At 45.5% G+C, this 27,866-nt stretch overlaps 1 protein-coding gene across 6 annotated transcripts in view; it reads left to right on the forward strand.

The window, feature by feature from the left end:
• Positions 1–2,513: 2,513 nt before the first annotated feature.
• ADAR (adenosine deaminase RNA specific) overlaps positions 2,514–27,866 on the forward strand; it is a 38,768-nt gene continuing 13,415 nt past the window's right edge. For 2 of the 6 annotated variants that reach the window (XM_073222024.1, XM_073222026.1), the window contains exons 1-6: positions 17,288–17,501; positions 22,423–23,839; positions 25,683–25,866; positions 26,348–26,496; positions 27,099–27,243; positions 27,370–27,560. In XM_073222024.1, coding sequence (XP_073078125.1) covers positions 17,471–17,501; positions 22,423–23,839; positions 25,683–25,866; positions 26,348–26,496; positions 27,099–27,243; positions 27,370–27,560 — 2,117 coding nt within the window. In that variant the 5' untranslated portion in view covers positions 17,288–17,470. Of the gene's footprint in view, positions 2,648–17,287; positions 17,502–22,422; positions 23,840–25,682; positions 25,867–26,347; positions 26,497–27,098; positions 27,244–27,369; positions 27,561–27,866 lie in introns of those variants that run through there. The other 4 variants (XM_073222027.1, XM_073222029.1, XM_073222025.1 and 1 more) reach the window with 4 other exon arrangements.

Below are 27,866 nucleotides of genomic sequence, written 5' to 3' on the forward strand. Positions count from 1 at the left end.
GCTGAAACCATAAGGTCAAAAGTCTGCCAGTAGCAAACTCAAATTTTTATACCCAGTTGTTCAAAACATAGTCCTAAGAGGCAGACTTTTAGACTTTTAGAGCTGCCTGCCTGCTTTCTATACTTCACAAAACTGCACCCAACACTTGCTGGTCATAGATAAGACGAACTTTGTGGTTATAAAGACACCAAGCTGCTGCTGCCCTTCAGAGCTTTCTGACCCAGAGACCTGTTTTGCTGAACAATGTCACCCGAACTTCTGGGAATTTCCTTACCTGTCTCTCCTTCTAGATGCTCCCTCCACCCCCTGCCAGTGGTCTTTGGATTGTTTGTGAGGTTCTTCTTTGGATTGTTCTGTGAGGGACTTCCCTTGTATGCAAATTTGTCAAAGCTCCCCCAGACAAAGCTGTGTGTGCTACTGTCCCCTTTTGAGCATATCTTTTTCCTGGATCTGCCTTGAAATCCTTTGAACCTCAAACACTGAACCTCAAATCCAAAGATAAGCAACAAATATATGAGATGCTTAACCTCAGGGATGTGCCAATAAGGCCCAGATGTCTGAGACAACATTTAACTTCCATTTCATTGCCAAAAATCAATGTCTTAGGTGTTAGAGAAGATGCTGCTGGTAGGAGTATAAGCTAGCACAACCACTTTGAATAAAGATTTAGCCCTGTTGTATAAAGTTGAACACTGACATACACAAGACCCATCAATTCCACTCCTAGGTAAATAAGCCCAAGAGAAATTTTCATACAGAAGCCCTAAAAGACAATGCTCACAGTAGTGCTGTTGGAAATAGCAAAAAACTAGAAATTGCATAAATATTCAGCTGCTGGAGAATGAATTAATCAACTAGGGTACATTCATATAGTAAACTGTTAAGTAACAGTGAAAATGATTGAAATGCTTCACTCAACAAGAAGGATGAATCTTAATGCAATGGTCTGAATGTTTGTGTCCCCCAAAATGTTTATGTTGAAATCCCAATGCCCAATGTGATGGTATGAGGAGATGGGGTTTTGGAGAGGTGCTTAGGTCATGAAGGTGGAGCCTTCATGAATGGGATCAGTGTTCCTATAAAAGAGACCCCTCAGCAATCCCTAGTGCTTTCTGCCATGTAAGAAGTCCACTACCAGGAAGAAAACCGTGTGGGCACCCTGACATCCAGCCTCTAGAGCCATGAGAAATAAATTTCTGTTGTTTATATATCTGTGGTATTTTGTTAGAACAGCCTAAATGGATTAAGACACTTAGCAACATGTGTATGCCAATTAAAGTCCAGAGCACTAGATGAAAGTTCAAAATCAACTAGGGTATACTCACATAGTGTACACACACAAATATATTGCTTAATTGTGCATATAAATGTGAAGAGTTTAAAACAAGGTAAAGAGTGTGTCAACACAAATCATCAAGATGGAGGTTGCTTCTGATGGGGAGGCTGTGGTAAAGGATGGGGACCACTTATAAGTAGATGAAAGTTATTGGTAATATTTTAGGTCTTGGGATGGGATGGTAAGGTGAAGAGTTATTGGGGGTGTTCACTATATCATATTTAAAATAAATAGGCCATCCAAGAATCACTGATTATAGTGCATTATTAACTAATTCCGTGTACTTGAGGTCCACTTTTTAAAAATAAAAGATGATATCCACATAGCCTCAGGCCTTCTGCCCCCCCTACATTATGAATGACCGGGTCTAATCAAGGCCATGAGCAAAAATGCAACATGCCAAACCCAAGTAGCTACACCCCGCCGTGCCCACAACGCTGCCCAGTAGCAGGTCAGTAAAAGACCCCAGGGGGACAGCAACGAAAACTCAGCTTAACCAGGACGATAACAAAAGAGGGGGGAATCACGTGGTGCTTCCTCCCACGCCTGGCGCGCCCATGATGTCACCAATCCGCGACCGGGCCATTGATTCCCGACTGAAGGCAGAGAGGGCTACGTGGTGGGGGAGGGCGGGGGAGGGAAGGTCCCAGCGGCAGTGGCAGCCCCTGGTGTCCCGGTGGCAGTGGCAGTCACTGTTGTCGGGCTGCGTCCCGGAGAATTACAGCACCCGGTAAGAGGCTTTTGCTTTCTCCGCCGTCACGTTCCCGGACCAGAACGCCCGGCTTGCGCCACCTCTCCAGTCCCGGGCTCTGGGAAGGGGCAGCGCGGGGGCTCCCGGGGGCTCGGAGGGTGACCGCCCCGCGCGCAGGGACGCGGCGCGCGGGGGCAGCGCCGGGCTGGGCCTCCTCGCCGGGCGCCGGTGTGCGTGCGTGCGCCGTGGGGGTGGCGGAGGCTGCGCGCGGATGCTCGGGCGCTCGTGCCAGCCGGAGCCCGGCAGCTGGGTACCAAGGCGCTTGTTTCCCTCTCGCAACTCCGTCGCCGCGGAGGGAGCCTGGAGGGAGAGGCGCCCGGGACGCGGCCAACCCCGCGCCTCCTCGCCCTGCCCGCAGAGGCCGGCGCCTCCTCCCTGGGCTAACAGCCGGCGCCCTTGGCGTGTCTTAGACGGGCAGGCGTAGGCGGCCACGGTGGAGAGCCCACTGCGGGGTCACGGCCGCCGCGCGCCGCCTCGGTCTGGCCCTGGTGCAGGAGGCCTGGTTGCGTCACCACCCCGTCCTTCATCTGCTTGGCTTGATCCTTTGGCCCCACGAGAGGGTAAGCCTGCCTCAGGTGTTTCGTGGCGATGTCAGAGTTTGGGAATCTTGCCTTTCAAAAAGGGATGCCTGCCATTGGATTTTAAATGCAGTGTGGGGGAATCCAGCTTGCGGTTAGCTGAGGGAGCGGAGTCTAAACCGCTAAGAGAGACTTGCACACACAGGCCTACTCAGTGGCTGGGAGGCCAGATTGTTAGAGCAGGTCATTGGGAGCAGAGAACACAGGAGCATCAAATCGTGGAGCAATTTCTCACCCAGAGAAAAAGGAAGGGCTCTTGGGCACACAGTAGGTATTTTGGTGAATGCCTGTGGAAAGAAGAAAAAATCCTGAGGTATTGTTATTTCTACCAGAAGGAGACCTATTGTGAGTGATAATGCCAACTTCTGTCTTTACCAAAGAAGGATTGTTGACATTGTTTCAAAGATCCTCGGATATCTTTTTCATTATTTAACAAACAGTTGAGTGCTTGCCGTATGCAAGGCAGAGAAATAGAATGGAAAGGAACGTGAACTTTGGAGTCAGGTCTGCCATTTACCAGCTTTGTAACACTGAGTGAGTTATTTAACATCTCTACTCCGACTTGGCCTTATCTACAAAATGAGGATAAGTTTATCAACCTTGCAGCCGTTGTTGTCAGAATTTGAAATGTCTAGCTATTGTTGGTAAGGACATGGCACCCAGGCACTTGAACTTGCTCTCTTGCTGAAGGTATCCCATTGGTACAGCAGTTTAAGAAGCAGGGGAACTTTTTGCTATTTTGGATATTTGCTAATCTGTCAGATATGATAAAGCAGACTTGGAGGGTGGGGTGGGAGGGGGACTCTCAAAACCCATAACCTCTCTACTGAGAACTCATAAAATTTTAGAATTGGAAAAAAGGCCTCACTTTATTAATTACAGCTGCTCCTTATTGAGCACTTGCTATGTGCCTAACACTGTACCAATTTACATATACTGTTTATTTAATCCCTCTAGCAACCCAGTGCAGTATTATTCCAGTTTACAGATGTGGATGGTGAGTCTTGGCCAAGATCCTGACAGTAGTTAATGGCACAGCTGAACGTGAACCCATGCCCTTAGGCTATGTGGGATTTGGGTCTTGTTATTTCTCAGTGACTGGAGCCCTGGCAGCATGAACCTAGTTTAGCGGGGAAAGGGAGGCATAAGCAGATCTTAGAGAGGGCCAGTGCTTGCTGCAAGAATAACATCTCCAACTGTCCAGTGATAAATTATCTTCTATTTTACATTTTACCCAGTATTATCCAGATGTGAACCAAGATTTGGCCTTTTTACCCAGAGAAAAAGGAAGGGCTTGTGGGCACACAGTAGTATTTGGCGAATGCCTGTGGAAAGAAGAAAAAATCCTGAGGTATTGTTATTTCTACCAGAAGGAGACCTATTGTTTAATACGCAAAACCTCCCTTTAGCTATTTTTATAGTATAACACAGTATAATATGAAGAGCTTTCTGATTTCATGGATTTAAAGATTCAAAGCTGTGTTTCAGACCAAGATTGGTATTATTGCCTGTGACCAACTGATTAGAGTTTTCAACAGGATCTGAGCTTTGGGGCATCTGTAGTGATCTCTTGAGATACAGCAGTGTGTTTTGTTTCAACTTCTGTCAGACTTGGACCCTAATGGGTCCAGCTGCCTGAGTTAAGGTTTCTGGAAAACACTAGATGATTGTCTGGTACCAAGGATAAAGAGTTCAAGATACTAGTTTGTCACAAAATTAAACATTTGGGAAAGATCTGTGACTGATGTGCATTAATGTGGGAATTGTGAACTGGTTTTAAACAGATGATATTCTTGGTGTTTTGGATCAGCATTGGTGTTGGCTCTCTGCTTTAAGATGAATTAGGGCTATGGAGTGGATTATTATAGGAACTTACAGTGCTTATATGACCCATACTTACAGACTGGATGTACACACACCTCATTCCTCCACCCAAGGAGCTGTTACTGTTGCTTCTGTCCCCTCCCAGATGCCCTGAAGTCACCTGTTTTACCATCTCTACCAAACTTAATGGTGGATCTGGAGGATATTATTGTTAACTGAATTAAGTAAGACGGAGAAAGACAAATACTATATGTTTTCACTTACATGTTGAATCTACCAAACAGAAACAGACTTACAGAGAACAATCTGGTGGTTGCCAGAGAGGAAGGGGGTGGGAGGATAGTCAAAATACGTGAAGGGGATTCAAAGGTACAAACTTCCAGTTATAAAATAAATAAGACATGGGAATGCAATGCACAGCATAGGGAATGTAGTTAGTAATATTGTAACAATTTTGTATGGTGACAGATGTTAGCGAGATTTATTGTGGTGATCACTTCATACTGTATATAAATGTTGAATCACTATGTTGTATACCTGAAACTAATATTGTCCATCATCTACACTTCAATTTAAAAAAAACTTTATGCAAAAAGCCCGCTGACATAATTTATCCTCCCTTTCCTCTGTATTCCACCATCACCACACACACCGTGAAGCGCTTTCCCAAAAAGAGGGTATATAATTATATAGTTGCAAATAGTAGAAACCCAGTGTAAACTAACTTAAGCAAAAAAAGGTTTTTCTGCCCTTTGATCATTTAGGACATCCAAAGATAAGCTTCAGGCATGGCCGGATCATGAGGCAGATACGATGTCATGAGGACTTTTGGCCCTGCCTTTTTTCTTCTTTTTGTTAATTGTCCTCATTCTCTCCTTCTCTCCTGCTGCTTTCTCTACACATATTGTACTAGCTGACTACTGGCAGCCCCAAGCCTATGACCTCACAGCCTTCTTCAAGCATTGTAAGCTAATCATTGTGGATAAGGACGTAGGAATACCATGACGGGACAGGTCTGTCTCACAGGCCACTCCTGGGATGAAGGAGTAAATTGCTCCTCTCTAACCTCACGGGCAGGGGAGTGCAGAGGTACTAGGCAGGCAAAAAGAGCAGATGACTACCACGAGCACAGAAATGTAAGTGCAGTCGTTTCCCACTTCTTGAAGGCCCTTCCAGAGTCTGAGATGAATCCACCTGGTTTTGTTTGTCCATCACACGTTGCTATTCAGTGTGGCATTCATCACGTGTGCTCTATCCCGTCGTCCACGCCTTTGCATCAGCTTGTTGTGGTTGCCATTCCCTGCTGCTTCACAGGACTTCCTTTTGGAGCCAGGTCATGCTTCTCCCAGAAACCTTCCTTGACTTGACCTCCATCAGGGAGTTAGCCCCACCTCCCCCTTCTCTCTGTGCCAGGCCTCTTTGCTTCGTATCCTTATCTTAGCTGTCATTTTTTTTCTTCATAGCATTTACAGCCAAGCAACATTGTATATTTCTTTGTTTGTTGCCTGGCTCTCCTCATTAGTACATCAACTTCCTTAAAATAAGGGAAAGAATTTTTGTTTTGCTTACAGCTGTATCTCTAGAACCAAGGACAGTGCCTGATATGTTGTATGTGCTTAATAAATATTTATTAAATGAATGAAAGAAATCTACCCACAGGAAGAAAATGCTGGTATCATGTTGATGAGGATTCCAATCTGCATGATAGCTGCAGTTCTCCCTGTCCTTGGCTGTAAACTCAAGTACTGTGGGTCCATCCCAAAAAGGCAGACCCTCTCTTCCTTGCGCCTCTAGAGGCTAAGGGTCAGGCCCCAGGGAGAAACCCTATGAGATGTTGCAGACCCCGCAAACCTTTCTGAACTAGGAAAGGTTGTATATTCCCATAGTTTGAGTCGTTTTCCTTGGAGTATTTATTTTTAAAACACTTAGTTGAGCATTTACAAGGTGCAAGGCACAGTTCTAAGTACTTTATAAATAAAAATCATTCTTTGACTAGAGTCTTGGGATCAAGGGTTGTGAACTTTAAAACTTCTTTTTAAATACCAAAACACTCAAGAAAGGCTTAAAAAATACCAACTAGAAATGTATAAAAGAAATGAGACCCCTTTCCATCCAGCTCATCCCACCTTCCAGAGATAGAGCAAAATAGCTTGATGTGTGTCTCCTTCCTCTCCTCTTCTTAGGATTTTACAGTCATAGCTGTTAAATAAAGTAAAATTTTTTCATGTACAAAAAATATGTATATTATATGTATCTTACCGTGTTGTTTGGTTTTCACTCAAATGCAGCCACGTTCCACCTGCTGGTCTGCACCTTGTTTGCAGTAACTGTCCTCAAGGTGCTCCTGCTGCATGCGCTCTGCCCCTGGAGCAAAGCCACCCTCCCTGGGGCCGTGGCAGAGCTGGAGGGGAACCTGCAGCCCTTCGTCCTCCAGGACGGAGTTGCTCCAGTGTTAGTGTTCGGCCCTCTCCCAGGAAGAGCCCAAACCTGTGTCCAGGCCCCTGCAGAGCAAGTCTGTCTTCCTGTTTACTGTTGGGCCTCATCTTCCAGCAACCCTACCCCAAGACCCACTCACTCCCCAACAAGAAAAAGAGGGTGGGGGAGAATGCCCTTTTTGTTTCTTCTTTTAACATGAAAAAGTATTTCTTATACAAACAGACTTGCCCAAGAGGGCTATTTATTGTTTACCCCCACTTCACTGTGCCTCTGTCACCCGGCCCTCTCTGCCACTGGGTATTTTAACTAAAAACGAAACTCTTGGCTAAATTGAAAAATGGTTTCTTGTTTTAATTTGCATTTTCTTGTTATGATTAAGTTTGAAGTCTTTGCATCTGTTTATTAACCGTTTTTATTTCCATTTTTTAAATTCTCAGTTAATATTTTGTTTACTTGCTTATGTTGAAGTTTTTTTATAAATTATGCAAATTCTCAAAAAAAATTAGTATGTATTGATTATGCAAAACAAAAAAATTTCATTTGCTGTGAATACTTTTCCAGTTCATTGTTTGCCACCTAATTTGGGTTTTGCCATTAAACATACATAACCAGCTTTTCGTTCTTCTGTAGATACATTTTGTTCTTTTTTATTTCTTCCTCTGCTTGTAAACCTTAAAATGTTTTTTCCTCATTCTGTAGTGTAGTAATTTATGGTGTACATTTTGACATATTACTTTAAAAAGCTAATACTCAGTTCTATTTCAGATTTTAACAAGATACCTGATGAAAATACTGTATAATGTTTTAAATAAAATCAGAATTAGATAAAGGTTTATGTTTTGTTTTAAAGATGTTTACATTAGTGTATGTATCATATATATTCCTTTTTAAATTTATTTATCAGAATCTCAAAGCTTGTTCCACAAAACTGAGATTCAGATATATGCATAATTCTCATAATTTGAACATTCTTAGTACTTCCATAAATTGTGGCATGAAGTGGTGTTTTTCTGTGGCTCTTGCGCTGGTTTAAGGAAGTACTCTTGTTCAGCTAACAGCTTCTCAGTGTGTAGCCAACATGATGAATTTAGCCCCTTCCAGTTCCCTTATCCCACTGTGGCCTTAAGACATTTTTATTGAGATAATATTATATATAATTAACAGCACATGTGTGCCATTCCATGAATTTTGACAAATATATATCTCTTTTATTCACCATCCAAATCAAGAAAATAAAACATTTCCATCACCCCAGAAAGTTCCCTTTTGCCCCCTTCTAGTCACCATTGTCTGCGAAGACACCACTGTTCTATTTATTGTTTATGTCTACCATGACTGATTAGTTTTGCCTGTTCTAAAATTTCATATAAATGGAGTTATACAACATGTGCTTCTGTGTGTGGCTTCTTTCAGTGAGGTTCACCCATGTTGCATTCTGTCAGTGTCCTCTGTGTGAATATACATCATTGTTTATTCATTCATCATTTGATTTGTTTCCAGTTTGGGGCTATTAAGAATAAAGCTCTGTGAACATCCTTTTTTTCTTTTTTTTCTTTGTTTTGTGTGTGTGTGATAAAAAAATACATGGCATGAAATTTACCGTCTTAAGCCATTTTTAAGTGTACAGTTCAGTAGTGTTAGGTATATTCACATTATGCAACATCTCCAGAATTTTTCCATATTGCAAATCTGAAACTCTATATCCATTAAATAACAACTCCCTCTTTCCCCTTCTCCTGACCCCTCGTTCTGTGAACATCCTTACATATGTCTTTGTTTGGCCATTTCTTTCCATTTTCCTTGGTAAGTACCCAGGAGCGTTTAGCCTTAGAAGTTTAGCCTTAGAAGAAATGGCCAGTTTTCCAAAGTGGTTGTACCATTTTACACTCCTACCAACATTAGATATTGTAAGTTTTCTCGTGTTTTTTTTTTTTTTTTGCCATTCTGATGGCTTGTGAAGTGGTATCTCATTGCAGTTTTATCACATAGCATTTTAATCATTTATCTATATGGCTGTTCCCATTTGCTAGACTGTGAGCTTCTTAAGGACAAGTTTCATGCAATACATATTTATTGGTGTTCTTTTTGTTGTTATTAACTTCACCCTACTGAGGGTGATGGATGCTTTGTTATAGAAAACTTGAAAACTGTAGAAAAATATTCAAGTGAATAGAATCACTGGTAACCCTACCTCTCAGACATCACTATTAACATTTTGGTGTCTTCTGTGTCATGCTGTGTTGGTTATTCCAGGGTAGGTTGATTAAGATACTCAGTAGTGTCCCAGCCCTCCACTCTGCCATCCTCGGGGTATCACTTATTTACAGCAAGGAACCTTTGTCACAGAAAGCCCCTGACAGATTGCTTTTTGTGTTTCCTTGGCTAGAATTGTATCACTGACAAGAGAAATGGAATTACCAAGATCAGGTTATTAGGCTAATCATGATCCTCCCTCTGGGTCTGGGGAAGGAGCCTGGCCTTCTGAGAGAAAAGTGTACAGAATCAGGCCTTCTCAGAGAAGAAAGCATAGTTCTAAGGTAGGTGGTCAGCGCTGTCTGCCACTTAGGCATGTTGTTTTTCAAAGCTGGAAACTTTCTCTATTTACAATTTTATGTTCTTTTTACTTATGTTTACTAAGAAGTTTACTAAACCTCTTCCATGGAATTAAGTTTGTAAGTACTATTTTCATGTGTTATATAATTTAGGACTATATCAGCATCTGCTTAACCATGTTTTCAATTTTGGACATTAAAGCTATTTTCAGTTTTCTGCTATCATGAACAATGCCTAGTGTACAAATATTTTTGTAATACATTTCAAATTATCTTCCAGTTTGCCTTCCAAAATAAAGGTAAATTTTTATTCTTGCATTATTAATTACATTTATTAACAATAACTATTTCATAATAGGATTACATTATTGCTATTAATGCTTGTTGACTCATAGCTGAAGCTATGAACTTATTTAAGACTTTGGACACATGCTGTCTAATTGCTTTGTGAACAGTTGAACCCATTGGTTTAGTTTTAACACTGATATGAGAGTGTCTGTTTCTCCTTTCCTCATTTTTCCTTTTTCTCCATCCTCTTTCTTCATTCAATCATTGATGTATATTCATTTGACAGATATCTGTTGAGTACCTTCTAGAGCCAATGTGCTGAATCATGGGGGTGCAAGACTTGTACTGCTCAGGAGAGAAGACATGATTAATCAAATGATCATGCAAATGTGTAACTGCAACTACTGATAAGGATTATGAAGCAAGCTTCGTAGGATTATGGGTACTGTAAACTTTATATGCCTCTGCCTCTAGCATAGGGACAAGACTAGAGGAGAAACTGTATGACTTGGCTTTTGTAAGGCTGCAAGAGTACTGTGTGGCTTTTGGGTGAACAGAATGGAAGGTGCCTTTTGTGAAGTCTGGTTGGGGTAGGCTTGGCCAGGGAGTGGGCATACTCCAGACCTTGTTATGGACTTGGGCCTTTATCCAAAGAGTAGTGGGTAGCAGTGGGTTTAAGAACGGAGGTGGTTACCTAATCATATTTGAGAATATTTTGTAAGAGGCCAGAGTGGATTCCTAGAGTCTAAGATTAGAAGGTAATGAAGGTAGCCTTGGAGTCCCCGACTAGCATGGAGTAATTTCACCATTTTAATTACTAATTTTGTGAATGAAAATGTAAATCATATTACATATTCATGTCCTTAACTCTAAGTGTGATTGAATATTTTCCCAAATATTTGACAGGCATTTGTACTTACTTTTTTGTGAATTACCTTTTTTATTGACTAGTTTTAGCAGAGGCAGCTTAGTGTTAATAGCCAAGAGCACCCGCTCTGGCGCCGAAGTGCCTGAGTCTGAATCCCGTCTCTGCCAATCAGCTATGCTACTTCAAACAACCTCTACGGCTTCGGTCTGCCTCAGTTCCTCTTCTGTACTATCAGAAAAATAATAGTGTACCTCTCTCATGAAGTGGTTGTGAGGATTAAAAAATAACCCCAGTGCTGGCCCCAGTGGGCACAGTGTGTGCATATGCTATCTTACGAAGTATGTGGGCTTTTATATAAATATACTGTGCCCTGCCTGTGTGTTGTAACTGTGATTCCATTTTCATTTTTTTATTAATACATGTTTTTTTTTAAACTTTACTGCAAACATTTTCAAACATCATGTCACTTTTTTGAAATACAAAAATTTACCTCCAGTGACAGATACCGATCAGCCTTCTCCTTTGTGTTGTCCTCCATTGCTATGCAAGAGGTCAAGTCATACTAATTTTTTTAGTGTTATTTTTATTTAAAATACTTCCATTTGTAATTTATTTTGGTTTATTAATACAAGGCATGGCTCTAAATTTTTTTTTCTAAAAAGCCAACCAGTGGGCTGAGCTCTGTGTGTGGACTAGCCCTTCTTCCCTTCTCTGCTGCTTGTGGCTTCCTCTCGTGCACCTGAATCGGCTCACACGCTAGGGCCTGTCCAGGGGAGTGTGGTTCTGTTGTTAGTCTGCAACTCCATTCTTGTATTATACCAGTACTGCCTTGACTTAATTAGTATAGTAGTCATCTTTTTAATAATTTTGTCAGGTATTCACTCCTTACTGCCCCTAGGCTCATTAGAATTTGCAGTAAGCTGTTTTTAATGTGGCACTAATTGGCATTCATAACCTTGCCGTCACATTTGGGGCTGGTGTATCCTATGAAAAATATACCTTCTTCAGCAGAGTTCTGTACTTTACTGCATGTAGGCTCTTATATTTCTTAAGATTATTCCTAGATGTTTCTGTTTCCTTTTTTCAGTCTTTTATTTGCTATTAAGAATATGGTATTTTCCCCCTATATAAGGAGGCTGTTGTGTTTTGTATATTTCTCTTATATCCAGTCATATTCCTTGACTGGTGTTGGTTTATGATAGACAGTCTTTGTTATATTAAAGAAATAATCCTTCCCCCCCCCCAAATAAAACGAAAGGCCCTAATTCTGCTGGACAGTAAGGAGAATGCTATACTGTTAAGTTTAACTAAAAAGTGGAAATTGTGGCTGTACGTGTCATCTGTGGCAGCTGGTGTGCGTCAGCCTTTTTCTTTGGAGAGCCCCAGTGCAGGAATCCCTGCCTGCAAAGCAAGATCTGTGCTGGTTCTGTGCTTGGAGCCCCCTGGTTTGGACTGCCTGTCAAGGATGGTACACTATTTTCCTAAAGCCGCAGTAAAAAAACACCACATATCTGATGGCTTAAAACAACAGAAATTTATTCTTTCACAGTTTAGGAGACCAGACATCTGAAATCAGTATCCCTGAGCCAAAAGCGAGGTGTTGCAGGTCTGTGCCCCCTCCAGAAGCTCCAGGTGAGAATCATTCCTAGCCTCCTCCAGCTTCTGGTGGCTGCCTGCATTGCTTGACTTGTGGTCGCATCATTCCAGTCGTAAAGGCCAACGTCTTCAAATCTCTCTCTGCTCCATCTTCACCTACCTTCTTCTCTGTAGGTGGAAATTTTTGTGAAGTTGTCAGTGCTGCAAGAAATGCTCTTAAAGGTGTGTGTTAGGAAGAGCAAAGCCTTATTCATTCCCTTTGGAATGAACACCTTAGCATCTGGAAATGGCTGTCGGTCAGTCCCAGAAAATCAGTCCACTGAAAGTCAGTTCTGTAAGAGCCCCTCAACCTCACCCCCTCCCGCTGTCCCCTGGTCTCCAGCTCTACAGCAACAGGGAGTTAGGCAACATACATTTCCTCTAATTCTGTTACGAAGACAGAATAAAAACTGGTCAATTAAGACTAGAGAGCGTAAAGAAAAAAGTAAAGTCAGCATATTTGTTGTTTAATAAATTCGTCATTCAGGGATTTGGCTATTTGGCAAATTGGCTTTCTGCATTTGGCTGTTGGTGAGATCCCCAGGAAATACTGCAGAACTCAGGGGCAGAGGTGGCCTACACGCTTGCCTGCAATGGGGCTATGCTTGTTCCCCTCTGCTTCCTATAAGCCATGGAGATGGGGACATTGCCCTTGCAGAAAGCTGGGATTGAGCCCAGCTATTCACAGGTTCAGTCACAGGGAAGAAAAGGAAGAGTAGGCAAGAGTGAGGGAAGGTCCCCCCTTTGGATCCTGACTCAGTGGAACCCAGAAGTGGGCCAGTAGCTGAACCTCTCTGTGCTGGCCAGCGCCAAAGCTAGAAGTCAGGGATGAACTGACAGACTGATCTAACAGAGGAGAGGCAGTTTAAGGGTGTCAGGACTCAATGCATAAAACCACAAGTTGTATAGTATCATCTTGCAGGTTCATTAGGAGACTAAATACACCTTGACTGTGCAAACTTACATGTAAAATATTCAGCCCAGGCTTGTTAGCCATTATTATTACTACTGTTCTGACATTATTACTAATATTACACCTTTAATAAATGAACCTACTATCACAGTGCCTGGCATCTATAGTTCATAAATGCTACTTTTATTTCCTTTACAAGATAATTTTGACTGGGTTCAGGCACTTAGCCATTTTTGGAGACCTCTGTTTCTTCTGGGAGTATCTCAGTCATCTCTTATTTTCTTGTAACTTCAAAATCCAGTCTAGTTCTGAACATCTATAGACTATACATGAGCATAATACAGCTGTGGAACACTCAGCCAGTTAGGCGACTCACTGTTCTGTCTACAGAAAGCATTATAGGCTATCCAAGCCAGTGCAGTTATTGTGGGAAGACTGAGAATTTTAAAAAATATGTTGATGTGGCATTAGCTGTTTGAGTGAAATACAAAAACCCAATGATAAAGAATTGAAAAGAAACAACAAAAAAAGGAGGGCAATTAATTTGTGCCTGGAAAATCTATGAACTGCTTATCACGTATTTCCTAGGAGTTAAGAACATGAGTTCATTTAGGGTGAATATCCTGTTCTAAAATAATGCCCCGGTACTTAAAAATAACTTAGTAATTTGTTACTTTGTTGGATAATAGGTTGCAAGTTAAATAGCATACATTTACAGGCAGTACATTTCTGTCGAGTATCACTTATGAGCAAATACTGAAGGAGTTTGCAGACATCTGCTTTCCAGTAGGGAGATGGATGATCCAACTGGATGTAGCCCATATGCGCAGTGAAGTCTGGTTATAGGAAATGATAGATAAAAAGACTGTTGTTGCAAATATGCATTCCTGCACGCAGTAAGGTTAAACAGAAGATTCACAACAAGCCAAATTAATCATTACAGAGCCAGACTGATAGTGATTTATAGTTAAAAAGCAAGAATAGCAGGGATTGGAAACTACAACCAACTTAGTAGCCCAGATGATAATGCATCGTTGCCCATAACTGGTCAGATCCAAGCCCAGCAAGGCGCATGTGGGGCTGGAGCTTGGCAGTGTTATGTGGAAGCCAGGCTTTCAAGAATGCTGAGTGAAGGGCATTTTTATGCACACCTTATTTTTTGACGGTAACTCTTAATCATTAAGGGAATTGTTAGCAAATACCCTTAGGTGGTATGTACACAGGAGGATTTGCCTTTGGGGTTACTTCACAGCCAGGCAGCAGACACAGGCCCCCCAGGAGGTGAGCACCTGCATTAGGAAGGGAGCACCTAGGTGTTCGTGGTGCCTGTACACACAGGGAAAATGTGGGAAGGGTGGGCACCTGTGAATTAAGAACAGAAGATTGGGGTCATTTTGACTGTATTTGCTTGTCTGTCTTTTCTGGAATTTTCTGCTGTCAACCTGTTACTTTGGTTAGTTTTTTAAAGAGTTTCATCCAACTTGTCAAATCCCTACAATAGAATGGCACAAAGGTTTACATCACTGCCTCAAAACCCTCTGGGAGCTGGAACAGTTACTGAGGGGAGGAGACGAAACATTTATGAATAAGACTGTCTGCAGTTACATGAGCTGCTAAGATTAAATGACAAGAGCAGTTGTTCTTTCAAGGCATAAACTGACCCTCTGTTTAGGAAATCCATTTCCTCTTTCTGCTTCACCACTACATCCTATATTAGATTAAAAGGGATGAGGGCAGCAGCGGTACAGCCTCCCCTGCACAGTAGCAGTGATTAAGGCTTTTCTGGACCATTCTTGTAGAAGTGTTAAAGGCTTTGGGATTGTTTAGCCAGAAGGCAAGAAAGCAGAGGTAAGACATAATTCATTTTACTTAAATGGGAGATAGAAGATGGGAAGATAGTCTGGAATTGCTACAGGAAGAGTCTTTTAAAATTGTGAAGTATAGCACATAAATACAGAAATGTGCACAAAGCATAAGTGTATAACTTAATGAATTACTGGAAGGCAGCCATATATGTAACCTTCACCCAAGTCAAGAATCAAGAAATTTATCCGCACTCAGAATACTCCTTCCCAGTCACACACCCCTTCCTTCCTCCCTGAGGTAACCCCCACCCTGTCTTCATGCAGTGCATACTGTAGTTTGGCTTTGCCTGGTTTGGGACATTACATAAGCAGAACCACATAGTATGTATGTGGCTTCTTTCACTAAATAACACATTTAGAGAATTATCCACCTCGATGCATGTAGTTATAGTTCTTTCCTATTTGTTGCTGTATAGTATTTTATCATAGGCATATGCCACCATTTACCTATTATACTTTTGATGGACATTTGGATTATTTCCAGGTTGGGAGCTATTAGGAATAATGCAACTATGAACTTGTACTTGTGTGTAATTGTCAGATTGTAGGGAGTGTGTATTCACTCCTTGCCTAGATTATGGTAAACTGGTTTCCTGTGGTAACCAGGCGTTGCTCTGTATCCTTGCTCCCACCTGGTCTGATCAGATGGTTAATGTTGCCTGTCTGGTGGATGGGCAGTAGCTCACCGGCTTTACTATGCATTTCCCTGTTATAAGATAGAGCACCATTTCATATGTTTATCAATACTTAAGATTTCCTCTTGTGAAGTTCCTATGCCACTGTTTGCCCATTGTTTTTTCTACGGAGCCATCAATTATTCAGTCAGCTAATCAGTTCTCTGAAGGTCACTATGAGGGGGAATGTGGAGATGTATGACACAGCTTCGTGGACCCCAGAAGACTTTACAGCTCTAAAGGCAGACATAAGCAAGTAATTCTCACAACATCGTGATGACTATTGAGTGTCCGTCTTCCCCACCAGGCTGACTATTAGCTGATCCATGGGGCTCTTTACTTTTGTCCTGTTCTCAGCACTTAACACAGTATCTGGCACATGTTAAGTGCTTATGAAGTTCTCTTCAGTGATTGAATGAGGCGTTTTCAGAGGATGGTGAGAGTGCTTTAGGAGGGTTAAGTGCTGAGTAACAGAGAAGTACAAAATATGGAACCATGAATTGCATCCACTCCCCCTCCTGGAGAGGGGTAAGGCTTTCCTAGGAGGTAATATTTGAAGCAGATCTTGAAAGTCTATTTCACCGCAAACAGTGGAGGAAGTACATTCTAAGCCAAGGAACAGAATGTGCAAAAGCACAGAAGGGAAGGAAAAAGCACACTGCCTAGAACTGTGCCATTGGGGGTGACTGACACCGAGGATGCACACAGCGAGAGGATGGCAGAGAAAGGGCATGAGCTAGAGACAGTGCCGGGAAGGACCGCCTTGTAAATCTCACAAGCAATGGGGATAACGTCAAGGTTAAACACACAATAAGAAATTTCTCACAGGGGGGTTGGCTATTGTTAACTATAATTGATCTGTTCAATGTTTTCCTAGATACCTTGAACAAAAGAGAGCAAGTGTATAAGCCTGATGATGAAATCAATTGGATTTTCCCCTATAGATACCACAAATTATCCTGGGGGATGCCGTGGTGTAACGAGTGTGTGCAGTGGTGGTGAAGACCGAGATTTCCGCAGAGACCTGGATTTAGCAGCCCTAGGGCTTTAGTCAAACCTCAGTTTCTATACCTGTAATTTGGGAATAATGTCCACCTGATAGAGCTGCTGTGAAGATGGAGGTAATGCATGTGAAGTGTTTAACCCCGCCTGGCTGGAGGAATGGTGGTATAGGATGGTTTTTGATGTAGATCCTAAATTGTTCGGTTGCTGTACGGTTGTCCTGCTTTGTATGTTCAGGCCAGTTTCCGACTTGCTAGGAAACAGCCCAGAGCGGGGAGCTCAGTCATTTGGAGAGCTCTGCCCCCATGTCATCCACACGGGGACACAGGACTTCCGGGAGCGACCTGGGGGACAGAGGGCAGCCCCAGGCTGTTTGTCCGGAGCGCTGCGTCTTTGTTGTCCTTTGCCTTCATCCCCCGTATTCCTGGGAAGGCCTGTGAGGGGAATTATGAGCTCAATTTTAGCTGCTTTCCTAAAGAAAGTATCTAGGCGAGATCGCCTGCGCGGGAGGGAGGGTTAGACTGGTGACCCGCCGGAGCGCCCCTCCCCGGCTCGGCCCCGCCCCGCAGCCTCCCCTTCCGAGGGGAAGTCCTTCTGCAGAAACGAAAGTGAGACGGAGCCGTTGCACCCAGCTCGCCCGCCGCAGGGGGTGCCACCTGACCCCGCTACCGAGGCGCCCCGGTGTCCGCGACGGGGAGGCCGGGCCGTGGGGAGGGGCCGCCTCCGGGAGGGTCGCCCGCGCAGGGACATGGCTCGGGGGCGCCTTGGGCCGGAGGCAGGTAAGCCGCGGCCCCGAGCCTACTGTACGCGGAGCTTGCTCGCCTTGGGCTCCGCCAGCACCCCACACGCGCTCCTGTTTTAGTCTGCGACGTCCCTCACTGTGAAAGAGGGAGAGGGAGAGGGAGAGAGAGAGAGAGAGAGAGTGTGTGTGTGTGTGTGTGTGTGTGTGTGTGTGTGTGTGTTTTCTTGCGAAAAAGAATTACTCTTCGAGGAATTTCTATCATGCTAATTAACACTCAGTGCCGAGTGGTGTGGGGAAGACGACTTGTGGGGAAATGCACCCCCCTCTGCGTAGCAAGGCCTGCGCCCCAGTCAAGGCCAAGCCCCCCTTTCTGCTAGGCCCCCGTTGCTGCTGCTCCCTCACCCCATTTATGCCTCTTGGACAACATGCTTTACCTCTAGCAACCTTCTCTCTATACCCTTTCCACTGACAGCTTTAGGAAATGAAAAATAGCCCTTCTTAACCTGTAGGGGAAAGTTTATACTGGCAGCTTTATTCTTTATTGCCAAAAACTGGAAAGACCCACATGTCCCTCAACAGGTGATGAGATAAATTGGGGTTCATTCATATAATGGCACCCTGCTGGTCAGCAAAAGAAAGGAGCTACTGACACACCAGCATGGATGAATTTCAGCCTCGTTATGCTAAGCTACAGAAGCTAGACTGAAAAGATTCCATACTTAGGAGACCATTTATGTCACATTCTGGAAAAAACAAAGCTAAAGGAACAGGAAATAGATTGGTGGTTGCTAAGGGCTGGGTGTGGGATAAGGAGCTGATTGCAAAGTGCATGAGAAAACTTCCTGAGAAAGTGGAAAACTTCTGGGGGTTATATATATACATATATCCCTTTTTTAAAAGGATTAGGGACAGACTTGAAGAAAAAGCATTTCTTTACACACACCAATACATTACCCTGTGAAGCCCAGGTGGTAATAGGTGTGGGCTCATCTCTTATTCCTAAATACAGGAGACTAGAAGATGAAAGTGAAATGTATGGCAGTGAATATTAAGTGGCTTGTTACGTAGTCTGCATAGTAGTAGGTAGGAGGTGGGCCAGCAGAGATGCTGAGTAGTCCATGGGTTGGATTCCCACTTTCTTGCCCTTATTCTGTTCTCCAAATGGCTGTTCTCAGGTGGGGTTTGGCTTGGCTTGCCTTGACTTTTAGGGGACTTAAGGGGATATAAAGAAAAAAATCAGTAATCTCCCTCTAATCTTTAACTAAAATAACTCTTGTGAAAGCATTCATGGATCCTTTCTTTTCTCTGTTCTACTGCGTGCACACATGCACACCACCCATACTGGTGGGGTTTTTTGTTGTTAATTTAACTTTTATGTCATTCCCAAATTTTCTTCTGTTGAATACAAATAGACTGTAACACATTTAACTGTGAATACCATTCCATAGCATGAATGCCATAATGTATTCAGTTCCTTTTCTACAGATGGACATTCAAATATTTTGCAGATTTCGACCAAGAAGTAGCAGTTTAAATCTAGAGCGCTTTTAACTAGGGACTGGCCCTAGTCACTTTGAAACAAAGTTCTTTTACCAAGGTCACTCAAAGCACTAATCAGAAATCCCCTAAAATTCCCATAGTTTAGCTCTGTGAGTCAGTCACACATTCTCTGTACCCACATACACCTTGGCCCCTGGAGTATGGTTGGGGGTGGGGGGTGGGGTTGTGTGTAGAAAAAGGAGATGGGATTGCATGCCTGGGGTGTCTTGTTCATGCAGTCATTCAACAAATAACTGGTTGAGGGTCAGCTTTGTGCCAGGTGCTATCTTAGGTGTTGGGGACGCAAAGATCAGAGATAACAGTTCTTGTCTCCCAGAGGTTCCTGTGGAGTCTGCTGTGCCACCCAGCCCCCATCAATGTTACATAGGGAATATTGGGAATGGAGAGTCGAGTATAATTTCTGAGCCACTTAATATTGTTAATCACCTTTCACGTACACTACAATCTATGTGTCCCATTAAGAAACAACTATTATTAGCATGTATAGTGTGGGGGGGCACGGGGAGGGCTGTGCAACACAGAGAAGACAAGTAGTGATTTTACAGCATCTTACTATGCTGATGGACAGTGACTGTGAAGGGGTACGTGGGGGGGACTTGGTGAAGGGGGGAGCCTAGTACACATAATGTCCTTCATGTAATTGTAGATTAATGATACCAAAATAATAAATGAATGAATGAATGAATGTAATACCGCATCAGTAAATTACAGAACAGTTGTACATGTAATTAACATTTGATTTGGGAAAAGAATTGAAACCTAAATGTTTTCTCTATATGTGGAAAATAAAAAACTGTACAGAAAAAAAAAAAGAAACAACGAGTAGCTATGATAAAAGGTAGAGTAAGTGGTGCATCGGGTGCTGAGTGGGAGGAATTTAAGGAGAGGAAACTTCCGTGGGCTGGGGGAGGTAAAAGTCGAAGAAATCTGAAGAGGAGGTCTCTAAGAAAGGGGTCAGAGTTGTAAAGGGGCAACAGAGGGAAAAGCAAGCGTGTTGGATCGGAATGTAGGGGGGTGGAAAGATTAAGGTAGCCCAGGTAAGAGGTAAATAAGGGGCTGGAACTGGGAAAAGACACATCGAGGAGAAAATACAAAGGTGATAGACAAGATAGGACTTGCCAACTGCCTGGTTAGATGTGGGAGACAAGGGAAGAAGGCAGGCAGGCCATAAAGACTCAGGTTTCTAAGCCTTAACAACTAAGAGGAGAATGATGCAATTAACAGTAACAAGAACACTGGGAGATGGGGCTGGGTTGAGGGGAAAGATAATTTGGTTTGGAATATGTGGCGTTTGACGTAATGGCAGTATATCTAATTGGATGGATTGTCTAGGCTTTTGAAAATTCAAGTCTTAAGCTCCAGCACAAGGTGGTGGCTGGAGATAATAGATTTGAACGCTGTTTCTTAAGAGAGCTAGTTTAGATTGGGAAAGTGGATGCACTCAACCTGGGAAAGGAAGTAGAGGCCCCTAGATAAAACCTGGGGAGCCAGTTACATGTAAGGGGTAGAAGAAAGGGATGGGGACAGAGAGGAAAAAGGTGAGAGGAGGCCTTTGGTACTGTGTCACTGAACCGTGGGAAGGGATCTTTACAGAAGAGAGGGAGGAACTGAATTGACCAACCACCAAATAGCAGTTCAGCCTAACAAGTTTGAAAGGAAGAATTTATTCGGCCCCATTCACGTGAGCCAGCTTCCTTCTGCACCATTTGGGAGCTTGGAACAGGGAAAGGGGACAGTGGGCCTTGGTGGAGAAGGGAGCTGACCGTGAGATCCAGGCTGAATGAGGAGGTGTGTGAAGCCAGATGGGGAAGACTGGAGAGTGGCTGACCCACAGCAACAGTGGGTCACTTGAGCAGCAGTTTCCCCAAGAGTGAGGAGTGGAAGCTATAGAAACAGGGAAGTTGCCATCGGAAAAGAGCAGGAGTTGGCAAACTACAGCGCACAGGCCAAGAGCAATCCTCCACCTGTTTTTGTAAATGAAGTTTTACATCTAGCGTGTGGCTGCTTTTGTGCTGCAATCAAAGACCCATCAGGCCCTTTACAGTGAGTTTGCTCAACAGCTGGAAAAGACTGCCATGGTTTGAGGTTTGGTGGTGGCCCGGGTAGAGCAACAGGAGATAGTGAGCATCCAGGCAAGCTGGCCGTGGCTGAAAGGTAGAGGTGGCAGGCATTGGGAGGGACATTAAGGAGCTCCAGGGCTAGGGTACCAGAAGTGCTCAAATCCCCTAATTGTAACGGGGTCTGGGGATGTAGAAGGCTCAAGTTGCTGAAGAAAGGGGCACAGCTGCCTACAGGTCCCCGACCAAGCCTTCAGGAGAATCAGACAAGGGGACAAGCATGGGGGGGAACATTGTTGCTAGATGCCACCCCCTCCCACCCACAAGCTCCAGGGAAAGGCAGCAAGGTATTTATTGACACCCCCTACCCTCGGTCCCTTAAGTTCTTCCTGCCTCCACACCCTCCTCCAGTGAATAGCAGTGGGAAGAGATGGTGAGCAGGGTGTGTGTGTGGTGGCCCGGGGTGACAGCTGCGTGGCAGTATGTGAGATTCAGGGTAGCTTGTTCCCTGTAGCACAGGGTTCTGGAGGACATGGAAGCAGCTGTTGGCAGGTAGCTAAAGGAGCGTAGGAGGATGGGGCACAGGGTGTCCAGGAATCAACCCTGCCAGCTCCACACACCCAGGTGAGCCTGGGTGGTTTGGGTAAAGTGCCCAGTGGCCCTTGCTAGCCCGGGCAGCACCCTGAAGTATGAGGATGATGGGGCTTTTCTCTTAGGAAACCATTCAGCTCCCCGAAAAGCATCCCGGCCCTCCTGAAGACGGTGGCAAGCAGATGAATTGGGGAGGTCCTGCTGCCCCTCCCCGTTACGGCCTTGGAGGACTGGGGTTCCGGCTCGTCCGGTCCACACGCGCTTTTCTGTCTGGGCCAGCCCTCCAAGCGACAGATTCAGAGGCAAGGAGGCTGTGCTGCAGTCTTCTCCCTTGTCCCCTGACTCCCTTAGTGTTTTGAGGTTATTCTGTTTTTGTTTGTTTTTAAAACAAAATAACATCTATCTGCTAATTTTTCTGATTTTAAAAGGGTAGTTTTTTTTGATGAGTGGAAAGATTCATTCTCAACTCCCTAAAATTCTTTCAGAAGGAAACAAATGAGCTAAGTTGCTGGTGAGGCTCTGCTGGGGATTCAGAGCCCCCTTGGGCCTGCGGGAGCTGTGTGGTTTGCCTCCTGTGCCCTGCCTCTGCCCTTGGGTAGTCCCCAGGCAGTACCTGTGCGCTGGGGTCACAAGCCCACGTCTCACTCACCTTCTGAGCCCATCAGGAATCAGGCGCAGCCCACCCCGACCTAGGCACTGCTCACCACTGCAGTCCCAGTTCACTTTCTTTCCCATCTTCCTGTTCTGCAGGGGTGTTCCTGCCACAGATACCGCCCCATCCAGTTCCAGGCTATGAGTACAGCCAGCTCAGACACCAGCAGCAGCCCGGGCCAGATAGTTTCCAGCTCCAGCAAATACAGTTTCTCACGGGGCAGCTCCCAGAAGCGCCCGTAATTGGAAAGCAGACACCCTCACTGCCGCTGTTCCTCCCTGAACTCTTGCCAAGGTTTCCAAGACCACCTGCCAGAAGCAGGCAACTGGAGATCGGGGGTGTCCCCAGGAGTCTGCCTCTCGGAGATCAGGTGCTCCGGAGAGGGCTCCAGCATCCTTCCCCACGTGGCAGGAGTCTGCCATGGAGAGGTGTTGATAGGCTTTCCTCCTGGTTCCAGGCTCTGAATATCAGCCAGGATCAGGAACAGAAGATCTTAGAGCTCCTGCAGGAGCTTGGGGAAGGGAAGGCCACCACAGCACATGATCTGGCTGGGAAGCTCAGAGCCCCAAAGAAGGAGGTCAATCGAATTCTGTACTCTCTGGCAAAGAAGGGCAAGCTACATCAGGAGGCAGGAACGCCCCCTTTGTGGAGAATTGCGGTCTCGGTTCAGGCTTGGAACCAGCCCTGCCAAGTAGCAAGAGCACAGAGTCACAGCCAGGAAACTGCCAACTCAGACCCCAGTTTGGAAACTGAATACGAAAGCCCCACACCTGGCTTGGAAGATCCTTTTGACATGGCTGAGATTAAGGAGAAAATCTGCGACTATCTGTTTAAAGTAATCAATTCCTCTGCCCTGAACTTGGCAAAAAATATAGGCCTTACCAAGGCCCGAGATGTAAATGCCGTGCTGATCGCCTTGGAAAGGCAGGGGGATGTCTACAGGCAAGGGACAACCCCTCCCATATGGTATTTGACTGACAAGAAGCGAGAGCGGCTACAAATCAAGAGAAATACACACAGTGTTTCGGAAACCACTACAGCTGCTCTTCCAGAGACCAAGAGAAACACAGAGCCCCCTACCTGTGACCTACCCGGCCCAGATGCCTCAGCCAGTGCCGTAACCATGGAAAAAGTGGAGAATGGGCAGGAACCTTCCCCTGTCGTGAAGTCAGAAAGTCGGCAAGAGGCCACACCAGAACCAATGAAACTGAAACCACCTGTTCATGACAATGGCCCCTCAAAAACAGGGTATGTTGACTTTGAAAATGGCCAGTGGGCCACTGATGACATCCCAGATGACTTGAATAGTATCCACGCAGCACCAGGTGAGTTCCGAGCCATCATGGAGATGCCCTCCTTCTACAGTCATGGCTTGCCACGGTGTTCACCCTACAAGAAACTGACAGAGTGCCAGCTGAAGAACCCCATCAGCGGGCTGTTAGAGTATGCTCAGTTCGCTAGTCAGACCTGTGAGTTCAACCTGATAGAGCAGAGTGGACCACCCCATGAACCTCGGTAAGAGACCACCCAGGAATTGTACCTGACCAGGGCTGGGGTCAGGTGCTCTTACTCCTGACGCCGTCTCGGCTGACTCGTGCGCAGTCTCATGACTCTTGGTGGCCCCTGTCTTTTCCCTCTTCCTTTCCACCTTTTGGCTAAATCACCCTTGTTGGCCCTGCCTTCAGATCTTGAGCAGGGAGTGTAGACCTTGGACCAGCCAGAATCTTGGCTGAGCAAGGGGGAGGTTGACCCTGTTGGCCAAAATGAAGCTTCTTTGGAGATGATTAGCTTTCATGCCTGCCTCCTAAAGCCAAGTAATAAAGACTGGACTCCCTTCCCATCCCCTCCATGTGCCATCCCCCTTTCCCTAAGTGAAGTTCCCCAGAGAGGTACAGAAACAGGTGGGTTGGGGCAGGCTGCACACACACAGGAAGGGTGGGTTGTGCTGCTAAGCAGCAGCAGGTCCAAACCCCCTTTTGCTCAGCTCCTTTAGGGAAAGGATGGCGTAGAGCTTGCATGGCTGCCTGCCTGTTGCAGGTGGTGGTTCTAATTCTACACACCTCCTCTGCACACATGGGTGGGCTAGCACTTGCTGCTGCTCCTAAGCTGTGAAATCAGAATTGCCTCAGACAGCTGGCCAGGCCCTGCACCATAGGCTCCTGCAGGCCAGTGGACAAATTGAGGAAAACAGGTGGGCCCAGAAGGAGCTGCTGAAAGGGCCTAGCAGAGAGCTGGAACCACTGAAGTAAATGGCTGCACACCGCAGCCAAAGAGCGTGCCAGTGAGGATGGAAGAGAATTACACTAACCTTTATATTTACCATAGATTGGTTTCTAAGGGTGGGGATGCCCAGCTGTGTCCCCTGTTCCTTGTCTTAACCGTCTTAATGACACTGAGATGGCCTTGCAGGAGAGCTGCTAAGGAAAGGGGGTGCGTCTGTCCAAAAACTGGCAGAGCCAGGACTGGTTTGTATCTGTGGGGGGTAGAGACCGGATGGCCGTCCTTCTCTTCCTCTTCCCTCCATCCCCCTCCCCAGAACCCCAGCAGTGGACTCTGTGGTTAACCTTTTTTTGGACTCCAGCTATAAGAAACATTGATGTCATGTTCAAATATTTCAGAAGACCCAGGAAATAAGAAATTTGACCTACTTTTCTAAACAAAATCCCAGATTGAGCAAAGAGCTGAACAAATTTGAAGGCTTGAACAAAGGAGGTCTAAGCTAAGTCCACAGGCCTAGGACAAATGCTTTTCGGTTCTCTATATAACAAGGAGAAACGCCTTTCATCCCAAGCTTCAGACAAATAGAGCTGTAGAGTGACTCGAAACAAACAATAAGAATGATGTATCTCGGAGGATAGATTGGGGACAAGAATAGGGCCTGAGAAGTGGCAGGTGTCTGATCCCTGTAGATGTCTGGGGACAGTGAGATTGCGCTGTGAGAAGCTTTTGCTTTCTTTAGGAACTGCCTTGAGGTAGCCAGTCTACCATAGTTGCTTTAGGGTGAAGGCTTTTTGGTTGCTAACAAGACTGTAATAGTGATTTTAGCTCATCATTTTTGGTACAGACTTTAATTCATCGCTGAGATATAGTGGGTTTCCCCTGAGGTAGTGGTACATCGCCTGTGGCTGTGTTTGCTCTAATGAGCTATGGGGAGAGAGTCACTGGCTGCTTTGTTTCCAAAAAGTTGGGACAGGCCGAGCCTCCAAAGGGACAGGAGTCCATTGGCCTACCCTCCGTCTTCTCCACGAGTCAAAAAGCCCCTTAGCGTAGCAGGAAATTTCAGGGTGAAGATCTCTTTGGAGAGGGCAGAAGGGATGGCCTAGACTAGTGTTCACACATCTAATCACTTTCCATCAAGATTTAAATTCCAAGTTGTCATCAGTGGCCGAGAGTTTCCCCCAGCTGAAGCTGGCAGCAAGAAAGTGGCCAAGCAGGATGCCGCTATGAAGGCCATGACAGTTCTGCTTGAGGAAGCTAAAGCCAAGGACAGTGGAAGACCCGAAGAGTCATACTACTACCCCACAGAGAAAGAATCCGAGAAGGTAGGCGTCCTGCCCTCTGGGAGATCGGTCACCTTCCATGTCCGTGAAGTGTGACGATTGTCACTGGTCCTCCTAAAGCAGCCCCAGCCTCAGCCTTGGATTCTGTGTCTCCGAGTCCGCTTCCGGCTCTTCCCCCTCGCCCCCCTCACCAGCCTACCTTTCCTCCGCCCACACCCAGCTCCTCTCCTTGCCCCTCTCCCAACCGAACTGGACTTACCAGAATTTCAGTTACAGTTGAAAGAGCCCTTAAAAGATTATCGAGTCCAATCTCCTCTCTTGGCAGATGAGAAATGAGACCCAAAACATTTAAATCACTCACCCTTTCCTGCAATGCCCAGAAAATCCTGCAGCCCTCTTCCTTCGGAAACCATTCCCTGACGTGTAGTTGCCCAAAAGAGCTTCACTCATCCCCATCCCCTCTGCTCCAGTGGACTAGCCAGTGTTTTCTTAGTTTTTCTTGTTTTTGTCTCATTTCCTCCAGACCGCAGAGTCCCAGCTTACCACCCCGTCAGCAACATCCTTCTTTTCTGGGAAGAACCCCGTCACTACCTTGCTTGAGTGTGTGCACAAGTTGGGGAGCTCCTGTGAATTCCGCCTCCTATCCAGAGAAGGCCCTGCCCATGACCCCAAGTACATCTCTTGTATCATGTATCTCTGCTGAGGTTTTCTCAAAAAAAAAAAAAAAAAAAGAGAGAGAGAGAGAGATACATTTTCCTCCTTGCCTCCACAGAGATGGCACGTTATCTCATTGAGCAGCCACTCCTGTTTTCAGTGTGGAACATGGGGGGCCCTGAGGGCATGGTTGCTGCTTGTGGAGCAGAGAATCTGGGATTAGGAATTCGAAGGGCCACGCAGGGACCAAGCACTAGGGAGATACACGGCTCGGAGGTTACTGGTGGTGGGACTAACTGGTACAAGACCTGGGCGTACCTGAGAAGCTCTCTGCTCTGAGGCTCTGCAGACTTACATGGTCAAGAGAAGGGTTCCCGGAGGAGGTGAAACTAGGTTGCTGCTTAAATGTGGACTAGGGGTCAGCCAGGCTGAGAGAGACTGGGGGCAGGAGGAGGGCAAAAGGCACCGGCCCTTCAAGGCAGAAGTGACAGCGTGAGCCAAGGCACAGAGGTGATGTGTGCGAGGAAATGACAAGTCGTCAAGGATGACAACCTGACAAAGGTTAGGTAGATCTCTCTAATCAAAACCATTTTAATCCTGCTGCTTTCCTCTCCTGTCAGGTTCCAGTACTGTGTTGCAATGGGAAACCACACTTTCCCCACGGTGAGTGCGCCCAGCAAGAAGGTGGCAAAGCAGATGGCTGCAGAGGAAGCCATGAAGGCCCTGCACGGAGAGGCCACCAACGCGACGCCTTCTGATAACCAGGTGGGGCCGTTTTCCTGCTCAAGAGACACAGGCCATTTCTAGCAACTGAGCAGCTTGGGATTACCCATGAGTCCCTCAGAGTTTCCCTAGGCGCTTATGGTTCCTCCTTGGCTAATTCTCCTTCAGCCCGGAAGCACGAATGCGGAATCATTTGATAACTTGGAATCTGTGATGCCCAACAAAGTCCGGAGGATTGGCGAGCTTGTCAGATACCTGAACACCAACCCCGTGGGTGGCCTGTTGGAGTATGCCCGCTCCCACGGCTTTGCTGCCGAGTTCAAGTTGGTTGACCAGTCCGGACCTCCTCACGAGCCCAAGTGAGTGTTCCAGCCCCAGCTGCAGCCGTGCGGTGCAGGGTGGGGGCGGCCTGTCACCCAGGGAGAGGAGGTGTACGCCAGCTGTGAATGACGGGAGGGGCTAGCCCTGTCTCGGTGGCCTCCTTGAAGACATTAGATCATCCATCTTGAGAACAGTCACTCTTCCAGGAAGCAAGCTCCTTTGTAATTTTTTTTAACTGATAAGGAATATGTATGTACATAGAAAATCTTTCAGGCCAACTGAGAAAGTATGCAATGAAAAGGCTCATTTCTGCCCCAGATTTCCCGTTTCCCTCCTCAGACTCA

This window comes from Manis javanica, chromosome 14 (genome assembly GCF_040802235.1).
Source record: "Manis javanica isolate MJ-LG chromosome 14, MJ_LKY, whole genome shotgun sequence".
NCBI classification, from domain to species: domain Eukaryota; kingdom Metazoa; phylum Chordata; class Mammalia; order Pholidota; family Manidae; genus Manis; species Manis javanica.